General features: G+C 34.9%; 1 protein-coding gene across 1 annotated transcript; it reads left to right on the top strand.

Moving 5' to 3' along the window:
• Nucleotides 1-15289: 15289 nt before the first annotated feature.
• LOC149791631 (SCAN domain-containing protein 3-like) lies at nucleotides 15290-17814 on the top strand. Its single transcript, XM_089969461.1, has 2 exons — nucleotides 15290-15335; nucleotides 17216-17814. Exons 1-2 carry the CDS (start codon nucleotides 15290-15292, stop codon nucleotides 17812-17814), a joined length of 645 nt encoding a protein of 214 aa, XP_089825587.1.
• The last annotated feature ends 1060 nt before the right edge of the window (nucleotides 17815-18874 follow it).

The following is an 18874-nucleotide window of genomic DNA, read 5'->3' as shown; positions in this document are numbered from 1 at the left end:
GCCATTAGTGATGCAAATATCTTATATCATAATTTCCTCTAAAATGTCAACATTTTGAAAACGTTTGGAATGAAAACAAGAAACATCACTTGTTTGTAAAGTGATGTAATTCTGTTGATCATCATATACAAAAGTAAAGACAAACTTGCTATACCCTGCATTGGGTTTGATTACGAAATATATTCACTGCATCGTCTCATGTTTCATGATTAGATGTCATATACTGATGGTGACATATCTGTCCTAACAAGGTTAAGCTTTGAATTTAATCCATGTTAGCCTATATGGACCAAAATTGAGAAAATGTTGCTTATGATCATACTTCTATGCATAATTAGGTAAAGTTAATTTTCGCCTTGTCCGGGAAACCTGATGACTTGGGTTTAAGTTACCTTAAATATTTAATTTCGGGCCCTAATTTCTAAGAATAATTCAGGCGCTTCATTGTGCAGCGGGGCCTGCTGGCCATTGGATTTCTGACCAACTTATTCTAATTTTGTAGGGTCCTGCATACATACTTTATCTTTTGTCACGTACTGTCGTTCACAGATTCCGAACTGTTCAAACCTCATGAAAGGAATTATTTATTTGGGGCAAATTAGGGACCGCTGCCTACGATCGGGAAGAATTAATTAGGGTGCACACTTTAGAGCAATCAGACTTTAAAGTGGCGACCTTAGTCGAAATTCTTTAGTCTGTAAATTTCTTGGAATAGGAACCTTATTCGACTCCTTAGACGTATAAATATATTAGTGCTTTCCTCGTGAAACAAGAAAGGGACCAGGTGAAAGAGAACAGCAATAAGGTGCGCAATTTTAGTTATTCTATTATTTGATTGTTTGTTTTTTTGCAAATGTGTTTGCTATGACTAGGTTTCCATATTTTGTATCGTTTATTCAATTTTATGGAAATGTGTTGATGCTAGAGTTGTTATGCAATTCATTTTATTCAATTTCATGGAAAGTGTTGATGCTAGAGTTATTATGCAACTTATTTTATTCAATTTCACGTAAAGTGTTGATGCTAGAATCCGTATGCAATGTACCGTTTTAATTATACAGTTATTTGTTTATTGGCAGAATTGACTGCATGTGGTCCAAATGTTCATATGTGTAGAATTTCATAGGATTATATGAAAATAACTTCATTTGTTTGTTAGGACGATACAGACTATCGAGAGTTACCTAATTATATCTGATTTTGTGATGTTTGAATAATCTTGTAGGTTAAGGATTGCTGTGAGTTACAGTTTGTGAATTTCATGCAATAGTAATCGAACATGAAGTAGCATGTAAAAGAATACGGTGGTAAGCGAGTTCAGTGTCCTACCGTACTATGTTATAATTTACGCAGAGTGTATAGCCATCATGCTCTGAATAACGTAAGTGAATTGTATGTACCTCTAGAGAGTGGGGTATACTGAATGATGGTGTAATTTTGCCCTTTAAGGAACAGCTTTCTGGGAATGATACGTGAAAGTCTGAAGTCAGAAGTCCGAAAGAAAGAAGGACGGTGTCAGAGTGAACGGACCAGGAAGTCCATGAAGGGACAAAGCATAGAGCTTAGGAATGATGAACTAGGAGAACGTTGATATACAGTCAAGGACAGGAAGGTGATGCAAATCGGTCGCTGACATTTGTTCTGATTAAATTTGTCATTTTCCTGTCAAAGGGGGCTCGCATTGCTTTATTTCGTCCCAGTATTCTCGTTCAGTTCTCTGTTGAAATTCCATTCTTCTTTCACTCCCGCCGGGCTATAATATCGAGGTAGATCATCTTCTATATAACGCCAGCCAAACCCAATTAACCACCCCTCTTACTAAGAGGGCGACATTACAGGTATATAGGCAGTACACATTATCTATTACTACGTGTATTACCTAATTTTGTTTAGTTGGGCACCGTCACTACTGCAATTGCTTGGTCGAGTGTTTACAGTCGTATAATGGCTCAGGGAATCAGGTCTGTCCAATCGACATGGATACCGTCGTATGCGCATCGGCATTACCCACCCTAAGTGGCCGGTCTCCAGCTTTACCCTTATCTCATCATACATTTGTCCTGCCCACCGTACAAAGCCCCTGCGCAGCCACTAGTCGAAGTCGACTGTTTGAAGTATGCCTAATCGATATGTATTGCAACTGCATTGCTTGGTGGCTGAGAGATATTTAGTTATATGAGACAGGAATGATAATGATCCTTTATCGTCATATGTATCTTAGCGTAGTTAATAATGATCCTGTCACTACTGCCATTGCAAGGCCTGCCTCAGCTGGATGGGTCTGACTCAGTTTATGTAGGATCTGGACTATTATAATTTACCACTACATTGCTTGTTTGTCGTGTAAAATTAGGTTTTCAAATGAACTGGGTATGGGTAAGATCAGTAAGTGCAATAAAGTTTTCTTTGTTTGCCAATTTCTTTCAGGAAATATAAAATATTTTATGTCGAACTGATGTTAGGGTTATTGGGCAACAGGAAGTCCGGGTAGGTCGTTGGTGATCCTATTTAGCATTGCTTTGTCCTAAAATGTTGTGCGCGATATTTGTTGCGCAAGTTAAATACATGATGCAGATTTTTGGGAATAGGACAATGCTGGCAATTCAAGCCCCTGGCCTTGTTGTTAGGGAGATGTTTTCCAGAACTACTGGCTAATAATATTTTTCCAGTTTTGATTCTATTGATGATTGTATGGCCATGTTTATTAGCCAGAGGAGGTGCTTGTATACTCCTAGATTCTTCTTTTTGTATAAGGTAAAGCGGGAGATCTTTTTTGTTTACTATTATCCCATTCCTGTTGTCATTTTCCTATAATTTTCTTACTGATTATGCTATAGAGTTCTTAAATGATGTACCTTGATTATGCTATAGAGTTCTTAAATGCTGTACCTTGGTGTGGTAGGGTTTGTTTCTTGAAGTTTACTTTTGGCTGCATTGTCCGATTTTTCGTTTCCGGAGATATCGATGTGGCATAGTACCCACATACATTCGATTTTACTGTTATTGTTTTTCATTTGTCGTAGTAACAGGTTGGTCTCTTTTACGAAGTTTTTACGGCAGAGATGCCGGATTTAAGTGAGTTTAAGACGCTAAGTGAGTCGCTAATTATTATTGTTTTAGGTATGTTTGTGGATTGTACCCATTTAATGGCTTCAAGTATGGCCCAGAACTCTACTGTATAGATAGAACAGTTATCTGGGAGTCTGACTCCAAGTTATATATTTTCCTCCGTTACTACTATAGCGGTTATTGTTCTGTTACGGTCGTTTGATTTTGATCCATCACTATAGATCTTATCATAATTGTGATACAAGTTTTCAATGGTAGAGTGTATTATGGATCTTATCTCTAATGGGTTATAGATTTTGGGTTATAACATAGTTGCAGTTAAATGAAGTGCGGTATTTTACAGGTACATGGGATGGGATTCGGATATTCGATTTGTTTAGCATGTGTGTTTGGAATTCCGAGGTTTATCATTAAGTCACGAATCTTCTTTTCTTCTCGTGGATAAGGAACTAACCTAAGGCTGAAACAGATGTTACATCTTGCTATGCAAATCTTGGTTGGATGTGAGTTTTCATGGATCGATATTCTTGTCGCATATTTGAATAATAGTTCCCCCCTTCGTAAGGGAAGGGGGAGGGATTCTTCTGTTGTGATCTGTATTTTTTCTCTTTATAAATTCTTGAGCATTCCTGTACATATGCGTAGGGCTTTTGCTTTAATATTGTTTAATGTTTTCAAGAGGTATGGTCTTGACGAAGATTACAGCTTTCACATATAGTCTATCTTAGATCTTATTAGTGATCTGCATAGAGTGAAGAGGGTGTCATATTCCGCTACCCAATTCAGTCCTTTAATGTTGTAGCATCTTCTAACCAGTTCATGGATACGATGTTTCCATAAGATATGTTCGTCAAAATACATACCCAAAATGTGGTGCCTTTCTAAAATTTGATTTGAGTGTCTTGAATGTACTGGATCGGGTATCTATTTTGGTCTTGGAACTGAGGTTAAACAATTCCTACCGTTTTCCCGTTTGAGATTTTAACACCCTAAGATGCATGCAGCCGTTGATACCATAGTGGTTTAATTTCGCAATTAGGCCGTTTGTCCACACTAGATCGAAGACTTTCTCTAAGTCGAGGACAATCTCTATTAGATTGAGATCGCATTTTCTTTTAGCATTAGATGCTAGCTTAATGCTCGATTCAAGCCGCAATAGTTGATCTAGAGCGGATATTTTGTTGCAGGAATCACTTTGAATTCTTTAGATTATATTATTGTGTTCCAAGTGGTGTTTAAGCCTGCTGTTAACCATAGTTTCCGCCACTTTATATATATTTGTATTTGAGGGATATTGGCCTATAGGAGTTTAATTCTGTTGGATCTTTTCCCGCTTTTGGTATTGAAATAACTATTCCTTGCTTCCACTTGTTGGGTATTATTCTGGTTTTACAGGATGTGTTGATTAGGTCCAGCAATATGTTCTCCATTCTTTAGGGTAGGTTCTTGTAAATCTTGTACCCTATATTGTCTTCTCCTGGTGAGTTGTTTTTCTTCCTCAGGACAGTTCTCCACTCAAGTAAGGTAAAATCCACATTTAGTGGACTGTAATAAATTCCCAAATCTGTGAAAGGTTCCGGGTATTTCTCTTCCACAATTTTCCGATGGATTTGGAACCTGATATAATGGTTTTTATTACTGCTCATCCCTGCAAATTGCATAACTAGTAGGTTGGCTTTATCCTTGTTGGAGATTGCTCCGGTTATATTAGTCGTAGATGGAGTAGCTTTACCTTTCGATGCCTTTATTCTGGTCCAAACCTGTTCTGCATTGCTTTTCTAGTCCAGGGACGAGCAGTAATCTTGCCAGGCGTAGGTCTTTGCGGTGCGGATAGTAAGTTTAACTGCCTGTTCATAAATACAACCCTAAAACAAACACACCCACACACATACACTATCTTACAAGCCAGGGAAACGAAGTGTTTATAGACATACTTCTACCTTACGATAACATTAACATACAAACACACCAATATGGCAACAGAATAGATTTCGTGGTAGCCCTGAAAAGGGTTCTTTTGTCAGGGTTTGGTAATCTCTTACCGCCTAGAATTGCGTCCTAGTCGCGGTGCAGGATTTACGACTGGATACGGCATTCTGCGACAGGAGGAGAAATCATTTTTCTCCTCACTGTAGTCTTCAAATCCTCTTTCTGGCTCATGCTGCTGCTGTTGTAGTTGATGCTGCTGTTGCTCTCTCTGCTGTTGTTTTTGCGCTTATATATCTCTGTCTACGTTTACTGTTCTTGCTTCACTTGTTGTTTTAAAGACCTCTGCGCTATAGGGTCTTGTCCCATTTCAATCATACTGAAATTCCTTTTTCTTCTGGCTATTGCATCGAGTTTTGATTAATCCATATGCTTCGTTCAGCTTAGCTAATTACGAAGATATATTTACGTCTTGACTCATTAACAATGGAAGTTCAACAGGGGACCGCTACGCTTTGTAAAATCTGGAAGGACAGAGAGAAATGAAAGAGCATATACCATTATACAATATTCATTTTTAAACAAACCATAGATAATCATTTTTTCCATGATACAACATTTTTATTCAACCAACAAACAATCAACAAATAAATAACATCAACAATTATTTCAATCGTCAGCTATTTTACAGGGTTGACAACATTGTGAAGTCAAATTGGACTTCCACTGATTGAGGTCAAGATGCCATTGATGCACACTATATTTCCTATCTAAATACAATATCATCTATCCACTTTATAATCGTTTCTAGAAGAGTCACGATCAAAATAAGTCATTAAATGTTCTACGGGATATCCATGACGGCGCTGATGAAGAAAATACACAATATTGTCCACACACCATGGAATGTGTGCTTTGTAATTTCACAGTATTGAGTCGTCTTGGCATTTCTTCTCTTCAAGTCAATGATGCCTTTCGAAGGTTGTAATCCATACGAATCAAAATACTCCACTCAGTCATAGCGGGGAAAGCAGACAATGGGTTCCTGGAAGATGACTGTTGTCGGTGTTGATAACATAAGCTTGATGGTCTTTAGGTTTGCGATGAGGAAGTTCATCTTTAGCGTACACAACAGGATTCTAAGAAGCGTTATACAAACTATTTTTAAAGTTATTACAGTTGCCAGGTATATATTTCTTCACAGGTAATGATAAGTCAATTCAATCCTGACATTTTGCTTGAAAATCTCTGTCAAGTAACGGTAAGATATCTTATCTGTGTCCCCGTCCTCTATGGAAATAGAGCTTCGATGTGATGGATCTCAAGAGAAGTCAATGGAGGGGAGGAATGATCACGGAAGTTTTTATACCACTGATGCAACACTGCTTCCGAGATGAGATCCAAAGCGTCATCCATCTACTCATCCAATATTTCTTCTTGAATCATCTCCAGACATTTATCGTGTTGAATTGGACTTCGATAGTCGTTTTAACATCCATTTTAATGCTTCATGGTCAACGTTGTAATTTGTTCTAAGAATTACTTAAAAGAGGACGCTATAACAAATGTGCATACTCCAAATTTATTACAATATAAATCTCGATATTCACCAAAGTTTTTATTTTGCCGGTTTTCCAATATGTTGTGCCTCCGATATTCCTGATTTATTCAATAATGACTAAAACAACTGTTGATTTTAAGGCAGTTCGGTTTCTTAAAATGTTTCAAATCTGTCAATATATATATATATATATATATATATATATATATATATATATATATATATATATATATATATATATATATATATATATATATACTCTCTCGTTACCTTCATAATACAGTAATCCTACAGAGGGGTCCCATCAATTGGATGAGCATCAATAATATGCCACTGACCTTAAAAGAATTGTTGTTGTTGTTCTAGGGTTTAACGCCATATTTCAGCACAATATAGGCTATACATGGCGGCCAGTATAACTGGTCGACGAAGAACCTTGGAAAACCCAGGGATGAACCACCGACACACGAGAAGCTACTGGCAGGCTTTCCCACGTACCCACACTAACCGAGCCCTGGACTCGAACACACGGAGACAGAGGTGAAATGGTAGTGATCCGGAACGATGAGCCCTTTAGACCACTCGGGGCCCACCTTAAAAGAGAATATATATATATATATATATATATATATATATATATATATATATATATATATATATATATATATATATATATATATATATATATATATATATATATATATAAGCATTGTGTTGAATCAAGGAGAATTGGTCAATAAATCTCTTGAAACAGCCAACACTTTAATTACCGGTACACGCCAACATGTACATCAATTGCTGTGATACAAATGTTCCTACAGTATGAACCCGTGCATGTAAAATGTGTACATCTTAAACTCTAAACGAGATTTAATGTTCACATTAATCATCTTGTAAAACCTTGCTACGCTTTCCAGATGAGCAGCATGTCTACGTGTGATTGCATGGTAGATAATACCTCTCTTGCCTATTTGAAAGATCTTTCTTCAACTTGCATAACATCAATACCATTAGCTAGCGCAAAATCCGTCTTGAGTTGCAAGTCTTTGTTTTATAAATGAATATTGACAGGTAGTGCAAGTTCAGTCAGTCAACATTTGCACGATCACTTGGAAAAATAAATTTCAAACAATTAAAACTTTGATATTTTTGTTGATGTTTTAGGGTTTGGTTTTATGTATTTAATACAGGCTCCATCCCATCGATAGAATTATATCGCCAAAACATAAATACTATCTAAATTTATTTCCTTCATAGCGATCACAGATATCATAAACAATATATTTGTATTTTCTTGAGCTTAGACCCCAATAAATAAGAACTTTTATTCTCGATGTTTTGCATTAGACCCTTACAGTGTGGGATTATTAGCATACATTTTATTTGTGTCGGGTGTATGAACGTGACAGAAGATTTTGTACACACCGGAGCCATTTTATAAGCAAAAGTTGGAAAGAAAAAGAACAAAAGATAGTATATACAAGGCTCTGAAACCATTCTTATGCAAATGAATTGCCTGTTGATTTTCCAGAATAAATCAAGGCATTAGTGACAAATACATCGATATATATATAACAACATCACTAAAATCTCAGATATTGGTATATTTCGCGTTTCAGATCAAAAAGTGTAATCAAATAATGATTATTATATTCTCGTCATGATGATAGTGCAACGAGTTTAAATGTTACTGCGAATATATTTCACAGTTAAATCCATGAAGTCTTTCCGTTAGTCCATGGGATCGTTGACTATATGCATTGTATTGGCTTTTGACCTACGTTTTGTATGCAACATGTTTATCAAAGTATGCCTTCTTCTGAAATATATAACTTTCCGTAACAGTTATAAAAACTCAAACGTTCTACCATTTACATTTCTATCGAAATGTCATGTGTGTATATATATATATATATATATATATATATATATATATATATATATATATATATATATATAGAGAGAGAGAGAGAGAGAGAGAGAGAGAGAGAGAGAGAGATATTTGAGTTATGAAAAGCATTACAGTTAAATGTGTCGCTCTTAAATATAATGGCAAAGGTGTCATCACATGTTTACCGCCGTACATACCGTTTACCGGCAGATCACATTTTTGAATCGTGTTTTAACGATTTAGAATAAATTGCTCTCTTACTCGGACAGTGAACATCACGCCACCCTCAAATTGCGTTTGACAGGATGCCATTAACCCTAACCATAAATGTTTTCATTATGTTCTCATTAGTTGTCTTACTAGTGGTAATGACCGTCGTGGTTTTTCATTTTGCGTGTTTGCTAGAAAGCCTTTTGACCCTTTAGGTCTCACACAATGCATTACGATTTAAAACAGATATTCTCTTTTCGTATTGAAATATTAAGGCACAACCTTTAGTGATCACCATTAATTTGTCAACTGAAATGCAGAACAAAGCTGGGATATGTATTTAGAAAGATGTAGCACCACCCGTGAAATGGTGTTGTATATTCAAATGGTGTTGTATATTCAAATGTCATAAAAGGTTTAAACCTAAATAGTAACCCTGACACTCTCAACACTGATGTTTTTTTCAGAATAATTTATATTCTATGGTAGCAAATCAACGTTATAGTTCTGACATTTAAATTATTTCTGTTGTCAGTTTTAATACGTTGTTGAAATATGGGATTTATCTTGCTCCCTCCGATATGTAGAGAATAAAAATTGAATGTCTGGATGATAATCTGTCGTTTTTTACCAAAGGCTCTATTGTTATGTGTACTATCAAACTTGTGTGAGTGTTTACATTTTCTTCTTTTGCATATTTCTAAAGCAACCTCACCTACAACTTCTACTATCACTTGCAGAACCACTACAACCAATATTGTTACAGCAGCTGAAATAACTGTCTCTACATATATTGTAATAATAGATCTGTTGTGTTTGATGCTGCTTATAAAAACATGTTATATTTTTGTAGTACATTATCAAACTTATTTATTTGCGTGCAGATTATTACCTGCAGAACGTCAAGAGAATCATGTTTTGACCATATAAAGTTACTTTGAATAAAACAAAGAAAGCATATCGAAAAACTCTTTTTCGTCTCAAAATTTAATTCTTTTCCATGTAACTCAAATATCATGCATTTTGCGATTTATTTGAAACCTTTCAAGTGGACATTGTTGTATTATCATGCCGTTATCAAAGTGATACAAGAGCTTCCAATGCTCATCAAGATCTTCGTCCCCAACAGTATATGCCTCATTTGAATTAAAGTTACATTCATTGTCATTAATAGTAGAAAATATGTCATCAATAACAATATCGGTCTCTAACTAGTTATCATGAACCTCTTATAATACACTTTTCACGCATCATTACAACGATCAAAATGAAAGCATGAAGGAAATCATAGTAGCTCATTTAAAATGAAGTACGCAATATTCACAATTAATCAGTGAGAGTTAGTGTTATTATGGTACATACAAAAACTTGGATGACAAATGGTTTCAAATCTTGAATTAATGACGATTTAAATTTGTAAATGATATATGATTGCAGTCCGATAGGTGACGGTCATTAGGCCTGAGAGTTTCTCATACTGCCAATGTGGCTGCAAATCATGATGCAATCAATATTCATTAGTGTCCGATTTATCTACTGTTTTTAGACTGGATCATGCTGCTGATGAGAGATAAAATCACAACCTAAAACTGTGTTATCCTATTAAGTGTTTATTTTGTGTTATGTACTAACTTTGATATTCGAGTGAGTATACTGCAAGGATGACTCCGAATATGAAGCAACAACACGTCGTGTAAGTTTAGTCTCGGGGAGATAGAGTGAGTCAAAAGTCATGAACGGCATTGAATATATCGTGCATGTCTTACATGTCATGCATATACATGAATATACATATATATATATATATATATATATATATATATATATATATATATATATATATATATATATATATATATATGTGTGTGTGTGTGTGTGTGTGTGTGTGTGTGTGTGTGTACAAGTCATTATCTTATTTGATAGACTATGAATCGGTCAAATCCGTGAACTCTTTCTGCTAGCCCAAGGGTTCTTTGTCAATATATGTCAATCGAATTTTCATCTAATGTGTTTTATTCATCAACTTTGAAACAAAATCGGTCTTTGTACTCTTATCGATGTCTGTAATGGTTATATAAAGTAAATTCATAGGACATATTTTGCTTTAAGGGTCAAAACTTTAACAAGTGTTCATCAAGTCATAAATATATTTAACTTTAAAAATGACCGTTCACTGACCACTTATCCAGCTAATACATATTTGCACATGATAAGGTCCACCCTCAAATTGACAATCTGAATAACACGTCATAAATGCCCCGAGGAAGTAGCATCCCACCGGTAATGATAGAAAACAGTGTAATATCCAGCTCGCCACATCAGTCAGAGACGGATGTAATTTCTGCAGAACTTCTACAGAAGAAACGATAGACGAAATCAGCACACGTCACAGTGGGATCATAAGAATACAACGATCTTAGCAATATATTAAAAGCTGTTAGTGCAATAATTCACACTGAAAAACACTCGTTTGGACAAATCAACAATACTCATTGGAGAAGTAATTCACAAGAGGTACAAACTGTGAGAACAATCCTGATCTTCACCGTCTTGAGGAAATTATAAAGCAAGTATACTTTACAATTTATCGTTCTTTGTAATATTTGAGATATTCAATTACAAAATTAAGAAAGGACAACTCAGAGAATAACCATATGACGCAATTTAACTTCGTGTCGTTAGAGTTGCTTTACAAGGTGGCAATGAATACAAAATATTAGACATCAGGTAATATTCAGGTATATTAATCGAATGATGGTGTGCAATGTTCTGTAGGCTGTGTATGGGCTTACATATATCCGTCATCTTTCTCATCCTATAAATCCATTAGAGGTTTCACTAAATATAACATCACACCTTCCCGGTTGACTGTGCATGGTATATGCAGATTACATAAACATTTCTAAAGTATTTGGACCTGCCATACCTGAAGAAATAACTATGATCTATCGTATTGAAAACAATAACATTCTTTATCAGAATGCACACAGTACTAGAAAGCATTAAAACACATTTGATAAAATCCATGTAATACATTAGTTACACATAGACAAAAAGAAAAGGACTTAATATTATTCATATACTTGAATTAATATTTTGGATTGAATGGAGCACGCAACCAGATCTTATGACAGGTGAACACCCAATTAGCATGACAATATAAAGCGTGGACTTTAGACTATATTCACAAGTAATACATTAGTTACACATAGACAAAAAGAAAAGGACTTAATAATAATCATGTACTTAAATTACTATTTTTGAGTGAATGGCGCAAGCAATCAGATCTTATACCAGGTGAACACCCAATTAGCACGACGGTATAAAGCTTGGACTTATTCACAAAAATAATGACATAATTAACAAAACAATAGAATTATAGCAGTGGAAACCCCTGTCATTGATCCAGGTAAAAGGTAATCTTTGACGGACTCAGCTGATAAATTGTTAAAAGATGTACAAGAAATATAGAAATGTCTACGCAGAGATCCATTTGAATAATTAGAGCTAGACGAAGAGAAAACTTTGAATGATTTGCTTATGGGCCTGGCATAATGCAAAGAACAAAACGTAATGTAGAGGGATTAATTTGATGGAAGTAAAAATCGATCAACTAATTTTTAGAACATAGAATATTTGATAAAATCTATATATAAGCTATATTGTCAACTCCAGTCAGTTAGATGGTAAACGTGCCTTGTTTGCAAGAAATTATCTTACAAAATACACAACAACTTAAAGTACTTCCGGTAAATGCGGTTCAAAGCCTGGAAAAAACTGACACAGTAGGTTTAACTATGTTTAACAAATGAAACTTTACAACACTGCTAGAAGCCGCTTATTTATCAAACTGCGAAGAGGATGCGACTATAACAGATCGGTACAAGCTCATGTTAAATGATTTCAGTTTAAGTTTGTTAGCTTACACAGACGGTGACATCTTTAGATGACTTGAAAATGAAAACATATTCTTCGTAAAGAGTTTATTCGATTGATTGTAGAAACCTCTCACAAAAGCATAATACATAGAGTTTATATAACTCATAGTTATATATATATATATATATATATATATATATATATATATATATATATATATATATATATATATATTAATTATTGAGGCATTGGCACCACTTAAATAATTATTGTTGTTTCCTCTGAATATTACAAACACAAATTGATATGTTTAATTAGAAAGATATGCTTTCGTTAAATATGGAAGTATGGTATTTTATAAACTAGTAAATTCATGCGAAAGCATCCATATAGTCTACAATGATCGCGCCTTCTTTGACTATGCATACAAAATTGTCATCAAAATCATTATGAAACTTGTGATTTATAAAGTGTATTCCAACGTGCAACACAATTATACAAATTATTTGCAGAAATTATTATGTATCTTACAATATCTCAGGTTAATTTTCTTGGCAGTGATGACGAGTCACTTTCATACAGTATACATCCAAAAAAATATAAGGTATCATCAGATATGTATATAAAGGAAAGAACAACATTTATCAAAAGAAATAGCAGAGCTTTTTTCCTTGACAAATAATCAAAACACATATTAAAACGCTTAGATACGGTAGTAGCTAGATTTATTTTAGCGAATTGAATATGCATATATAGTGATATATTTATTTTAAGAAACTGTTATATGCAGAACAATAGCTGATGGCGGGAAAAGATACATCTGTTTTTGAATATACACTATGCACGCTCTTATGAGAATCCAAATAATGTCAAGGGTATTTCATTGATTAATACATTGATTAATACATTGATCTTTACTTCACTTCTAAATAAGCTTCATACGAATGGACTGAAAGTAATAGCATTATTGGCGAAGCTCAGGTACTGATGACATCTGCACTCTGCACTCTGTCAAACAGAACTGAATATCAACACGGGTTAGGTTTTGCTGTTTGATTTTAAAACTGTTAGAAAAGGTTGCCAAACTCTTGCTCTTTATAGCTGAGGTGACCTACAGAAGCCATCCATTGGAAAAATAACACACAAAAAAAACCGGATAACTACAACTGTGTACATGCACTATATACATATATATATATATATATATATATATATATATATATATATATATATATATATATATATATATATATATATATATATATATATATATATCTGTGTGTGTGTGTGTGTGTTATCAGTAGAAGCGGTACCTAAATAAAATTATTAATTGACAGCTGACATGTAATCATGATACACACAACTGGCTATTTTAAGGGCAGGTGGGACAATTAGTCACAAAACAGGTGTTTAGGCACACAATCAATGGATTAAACTTTTGCTGAATTCTTCGAGATCAAAATACAGTAGGCTTTGTTTGCCACCTCAGATAATTATGGAACGAAAAGAGGATTCCTGTGGCTTTTGTTAGTAACACCTTAAACGTTAATCCTAGTTTGCTGTGACCCTTCTCATCCCATTTTCTACATTTGGACATTGCACCGGCATCAAAATACATACAATAGTTAATATATTTTAAAAAAGGATGTACATATGCGCTTCAGCTTATGTATTGTGTTTGGATGTAGTATTATATTAACGTTCGATCGCCCCGATTGCCAATTAGTAATCGTTAATATTGACTCCGATAAAATGCTACTTCGCTACAATTCTTTTAGCTACGAATTATTACTATCTGTACATGGGAATAATGCTATTTCGGAACAAAAGTCAAGGGCAAAAGGAGACACATTAGCTGAGAGCTGTTATGTAATTGTAACATTATTCGCGCTAATTGTTATCACACTCTACTGTGGCAGCTATCTCCTGCGTAAAAAAGACTAATTTCTAACCAACCCAATGGGCCATAAGTATAGTAGATGGTTGTTTTATTACGTGTCACCAAACGTGTAAGCTAACAATATTTTATAATTTGACGGTTTTAAAATAGACAGCCTCGACACCAGGTTGTACCATAAATGATTTTAAAACGTGCCATTGATGACTTTCGACATTCACAAGTGATATTAATGACTAAAACATGTCAGTTTTACAAAAGTATACATACATGCATACATACATACATACGTACGTATATATATATATATATATATATATATATATATATATATATATATATATATATATATATATATATATATATATATATATAAACAGAGAGAGGAGGGTATATGAATATCATATTAACTGCCACATGCTATGACTTATGTAATGAAAACAGAAAAGTCACATACACATGGGCATGTAATGTTTGTAATAAAACAATTCGACGGCCTGATTAATTATCATCTCTCTGTTCTAGGTCTTACAGAGCAACATAACTTCTACATTAATCCTAATCAGCGTGTTACTGTTTGTGTCTTCACAGTTTATCTGTAAGACGAATGGCAACGTTACTATCAGTAACGTCTCGTGTCGGCCCAACCACGCGTGTGGAAAACATACATACTCCTACACCTGGTGCTACACTAAAAGTGACAATACCTGGGATTATTGTTGCGATACACCATGCGAGTATGATGATGAAGATGACTTACGCTGTAAGAGTGGCCCGAATGAAAGGTTATGTGGTAATCCTGGTAAGGTAACTGCCCGTGGAGCAACTTGTCGTCCTTCGCATCCATGTGGCCATCATGACCGCAAATACTATTGGTGCTATACAGATAGCTACAACTGGGGGTATTGCTGTCATCCAGGTGCCCAATGCATTAGTAACGACGCTTATGATGACTATGTCTGCAACGCTGGTCGTAATAGGAAAACAGTTGATACATGGGCAGGTTGTAATCCGACAGAATAGAAGATGAGTTCAGTAACTAATTTGTACCTTCTGGATGTAAGAAATATGAAAGCAACATATGAACACTAATAATAAACTCTTTAATTTTATCAACATATATATGAACTGAAGATCTATATAGATGACACTGTGAACGGCACAGATCTTCTAATTTGCAATGTATTTCTCATTTAGATCTCAACATCTATTAAGAGCGTGAAAGATCATTGTATTTCTTTTATTAAATAACTATCGATGTATTGCTTGAAGATTTCGACCTTACCGACCATATATTATGACCGTATCTAAGAAAAACGTAACACCCAACATTTATACAACTTTGTAACTTTTTAAGTAATAGTATAGGTGCAGCATCAGGCAATTGTAACATTTCTGTGGAAACATTAAATTAGTTTGTGTATTGAATAAAACTACTTTCATTTTCGTTTCCATTACGTCTTAGAAGTTCTCTTGATAGATATCTGCAAGATAACACTGAAACGTAAGTATTTTGAGTTAACACTCAATTAAGATGTTTTCACCATACCATTTTAAGGCATATTAAATTGAATTGTTTGCAGGTATGGCAACATCGTTTCTTTTTTAATAAATAGTCATTGTGTTACTCTGTAATATATGAAAATAAGCAGCATTTCTGGACTATTTACATTATAAACCTAAACCCTTATCTTTGTGACCAAATTATATAATTCCAAGACACGTGTGTGAAGAGAAAAATGAATAAAATGGTGACTACGATTAACGATTCGTATACATGTATGTTTTTATTGTGGATGGCCGACACGCAAAGACATTATATCCAACATGTGCCAATTAAAAGACATATTATGAACACATATTGGAAATGAATCTATTTAAAAATGGGAAAATGGGTTTTGTGTAGAATTCCAACCGACAAAAAATATATTCATTCCCCTTTTCTTTATACTACTAATTCTTTACCGCTCAATGTAGATTTCTACAAAATTATTATGAAAAATATCAGTGTGAAAAATAGACAGATTAAGATTTTCATCATGTATTCAATGTTCCCTTCTCAAAACAAGAAAAATGGAACATATTGTCAATGAATAACGTTCATGGCTCTTGCAAAAAATTGCGGACAATTTAATAAACAGAACATAATAGAACAGAAATTTTTTCAGACATAAACTCTTGAAGTTCTCATCATTCTGTCAGAGAAATGCAATTGTAATGCGTGTAAGGAATAAAACTCCCGAATACTAAGCAGTTGTTGTTGTAGCATTGCTTAACGCCATTTTTCAGCACACGATACACCAGTGATTCTCAAACTGTGCGCCGCGGGAGATTTGCAGGTGTGCCGTGGGAGTTTTGAAAAATATTTAAAACTGCTAGCGTTCTGAAACCTTGAACATATCGAAAAATTAAATGGTAAATCAATGTCGCAAAAGTTAAAACAGTAACATATATCAAAACACAATCTCTGTCAGTCGGTCATTCATTAGTTCCTTTCGTAATGCAAGAATTGTGCAAGATTTCGGGAGAACTCCATCGCTCTAATTATAATAATAGTTAATAATAAATACATGCAGCCCATTATACAATTTTCTCGAATTTTCCACGCTTAAAAAATAAATACACAACGTAACTAATCAGACCGCTACATTCGGCCGCTAGGGGTTGCAGTTATACAGTGTTCTCGTATTTTCCACGCTAAAATAATAAATTCACGACGTAACAAATCAGACCGTTCCATTCCAACTTTGATGCTTATAAACAAAGTTTGTTCATTGTTTAGCCTTGGAGAAATACTTAATCAAGTTTGGAACTCTGAAAGAGAAATTGTTAAATGAAAAGCAAGGAAGCAAGCGAAACTACAAAACAGATGACATTGAGTATGGTTTCATCGCTTCGGGATCTGAGGATGCTCAATTGCCATTTTGTCTGATTTGCAACTCAGTTTTGTCGAACGAGGCGCTTGTTCCCAGCAAATTGAAGAGACACTTAGAAACAAAACATCTGGCTGTAGAGGACAAACCAAAGGAATACTTCGAAAATCTCGTGGTTCAACAAAATATACAAGCTAAGAAACTTACGAACTACATGAAGCTGCCCGAAAAGGGATTGATTGCAAGTTATAAGGTAGCTCAGTTGTTGGCAAAACGCAAGAAAGCACATACAGAGGCCGAATCAGTCATTGCGCCAGCATTAGCAATTGTCGTTGAAACTATGCTTGGAACCGATGCCGCCGAAAAAGAAAAGAAAGTTCCATTGTCAAATGATACGATTTCGCGCAGAATAGGACACTTATCGTCAGATTTAAAGGATCAAATCTGCGAACACTTCGATGCGCCTGACGATGAATTGTCTCTGATATGGTCTCTTCAAGTTGATTAATCTACAGACGTTAGTGGCAAAGCCCATCTGGTGCCTTTTATTCGGTTCCTAAAGGATTTGTGAAGGAGTACTAATTTTGGAAAGATTTGGAAACTACGACGAGAGGCGAAGACATTTTCCATTTGGTGAATGAAAACATTTTGCTCTTCAGTCTACAGTGGATATACTTTGTCAGAGTTTAGACCGATGGATGTCCTTCAATGCAGGGAAGAATGAAATTAGTTGTTCACTGCATGATCCACATAGAAGCTCTCGCAAACAAAACTTTGCCGCAAGAATTAGAGCCTGTTCTGAACCAAGTTATTCAAGTTGTAAACTTCATTAAATCTCGACCGCTTCAATCTCGACTTTTCTCTCAATTCTGTGAAGCGATGGATTCAGACTATAAATACCTGCTGTACCATACCAACGTTCGTTCGCTTTCAAGGGAAAAAGTGTTAAAGATTCTCGTTGTCTCCGATTTATTCGACAAAGTAAATTGGCTGAATTAAAGTCTTCAAGGACCTTTAGAAAACATCATTACTGCAACATCAAAATTGAAGTCATTTGATGAAAAGTTGTCGCTGTGGCAAAATAAGGTCTCGAAGGGAGTCCTCGACTGTTTTCCTACTGTCAACGAATCTCATTCAAACAAGAAAATCATCCCCGAAATTCTGGACACACTGAGAGACCTACAATCGGCACTGCAGCATTACTTCCCATCACATGCAAGCGATGAATAAGGATGGGTGATCAATCCTTTCGAAAACAAAGAAAGTACAAATCTTACAACCAAAGACGAAGAACAGCTCATTGATTTAAAAAACAATAATTGTTTTCAGTCAACATTTCCCGAAAAGAGCCTGGATGAGTTTTGGATATCAATCAAGAAGTCATATCCTGCAATCAGTTCAAAAGCAGTTAACGTAATTCTGCTATTTGTGTCTTCGTGGTTTTGTGAGTTTGTATTTTCAGCATTGACTGAAATCAAATCGAAAGAGAGAGAGAGAGAGACTTCTTAAAATCGACGATGAAATGCGCGCTTGTTTGGAGTCTCTCTTCAATCTGATTTGCTCTCGAA

The sequence above is a fragment of the Sinohyriopsis cumingii genome, chromosome 9 (assembly GCF_028554795.1).
Source record: "Sinohyriopsis cumingii isolate HCF-2022 chromosome 9, ASM2855479v2, whole genome shotgun sequence".
NCBI lineage: Eukaryota > Metazoa > Mollusca > Bivalvia > Unionida > Unionidae > Sinohyriopsis > Sinohyriopsis cumingii.
Note: the sequence above shows the minus strand (reverse complement) of the source record. Positions and strands in the feature narration are given on the sequence as shown.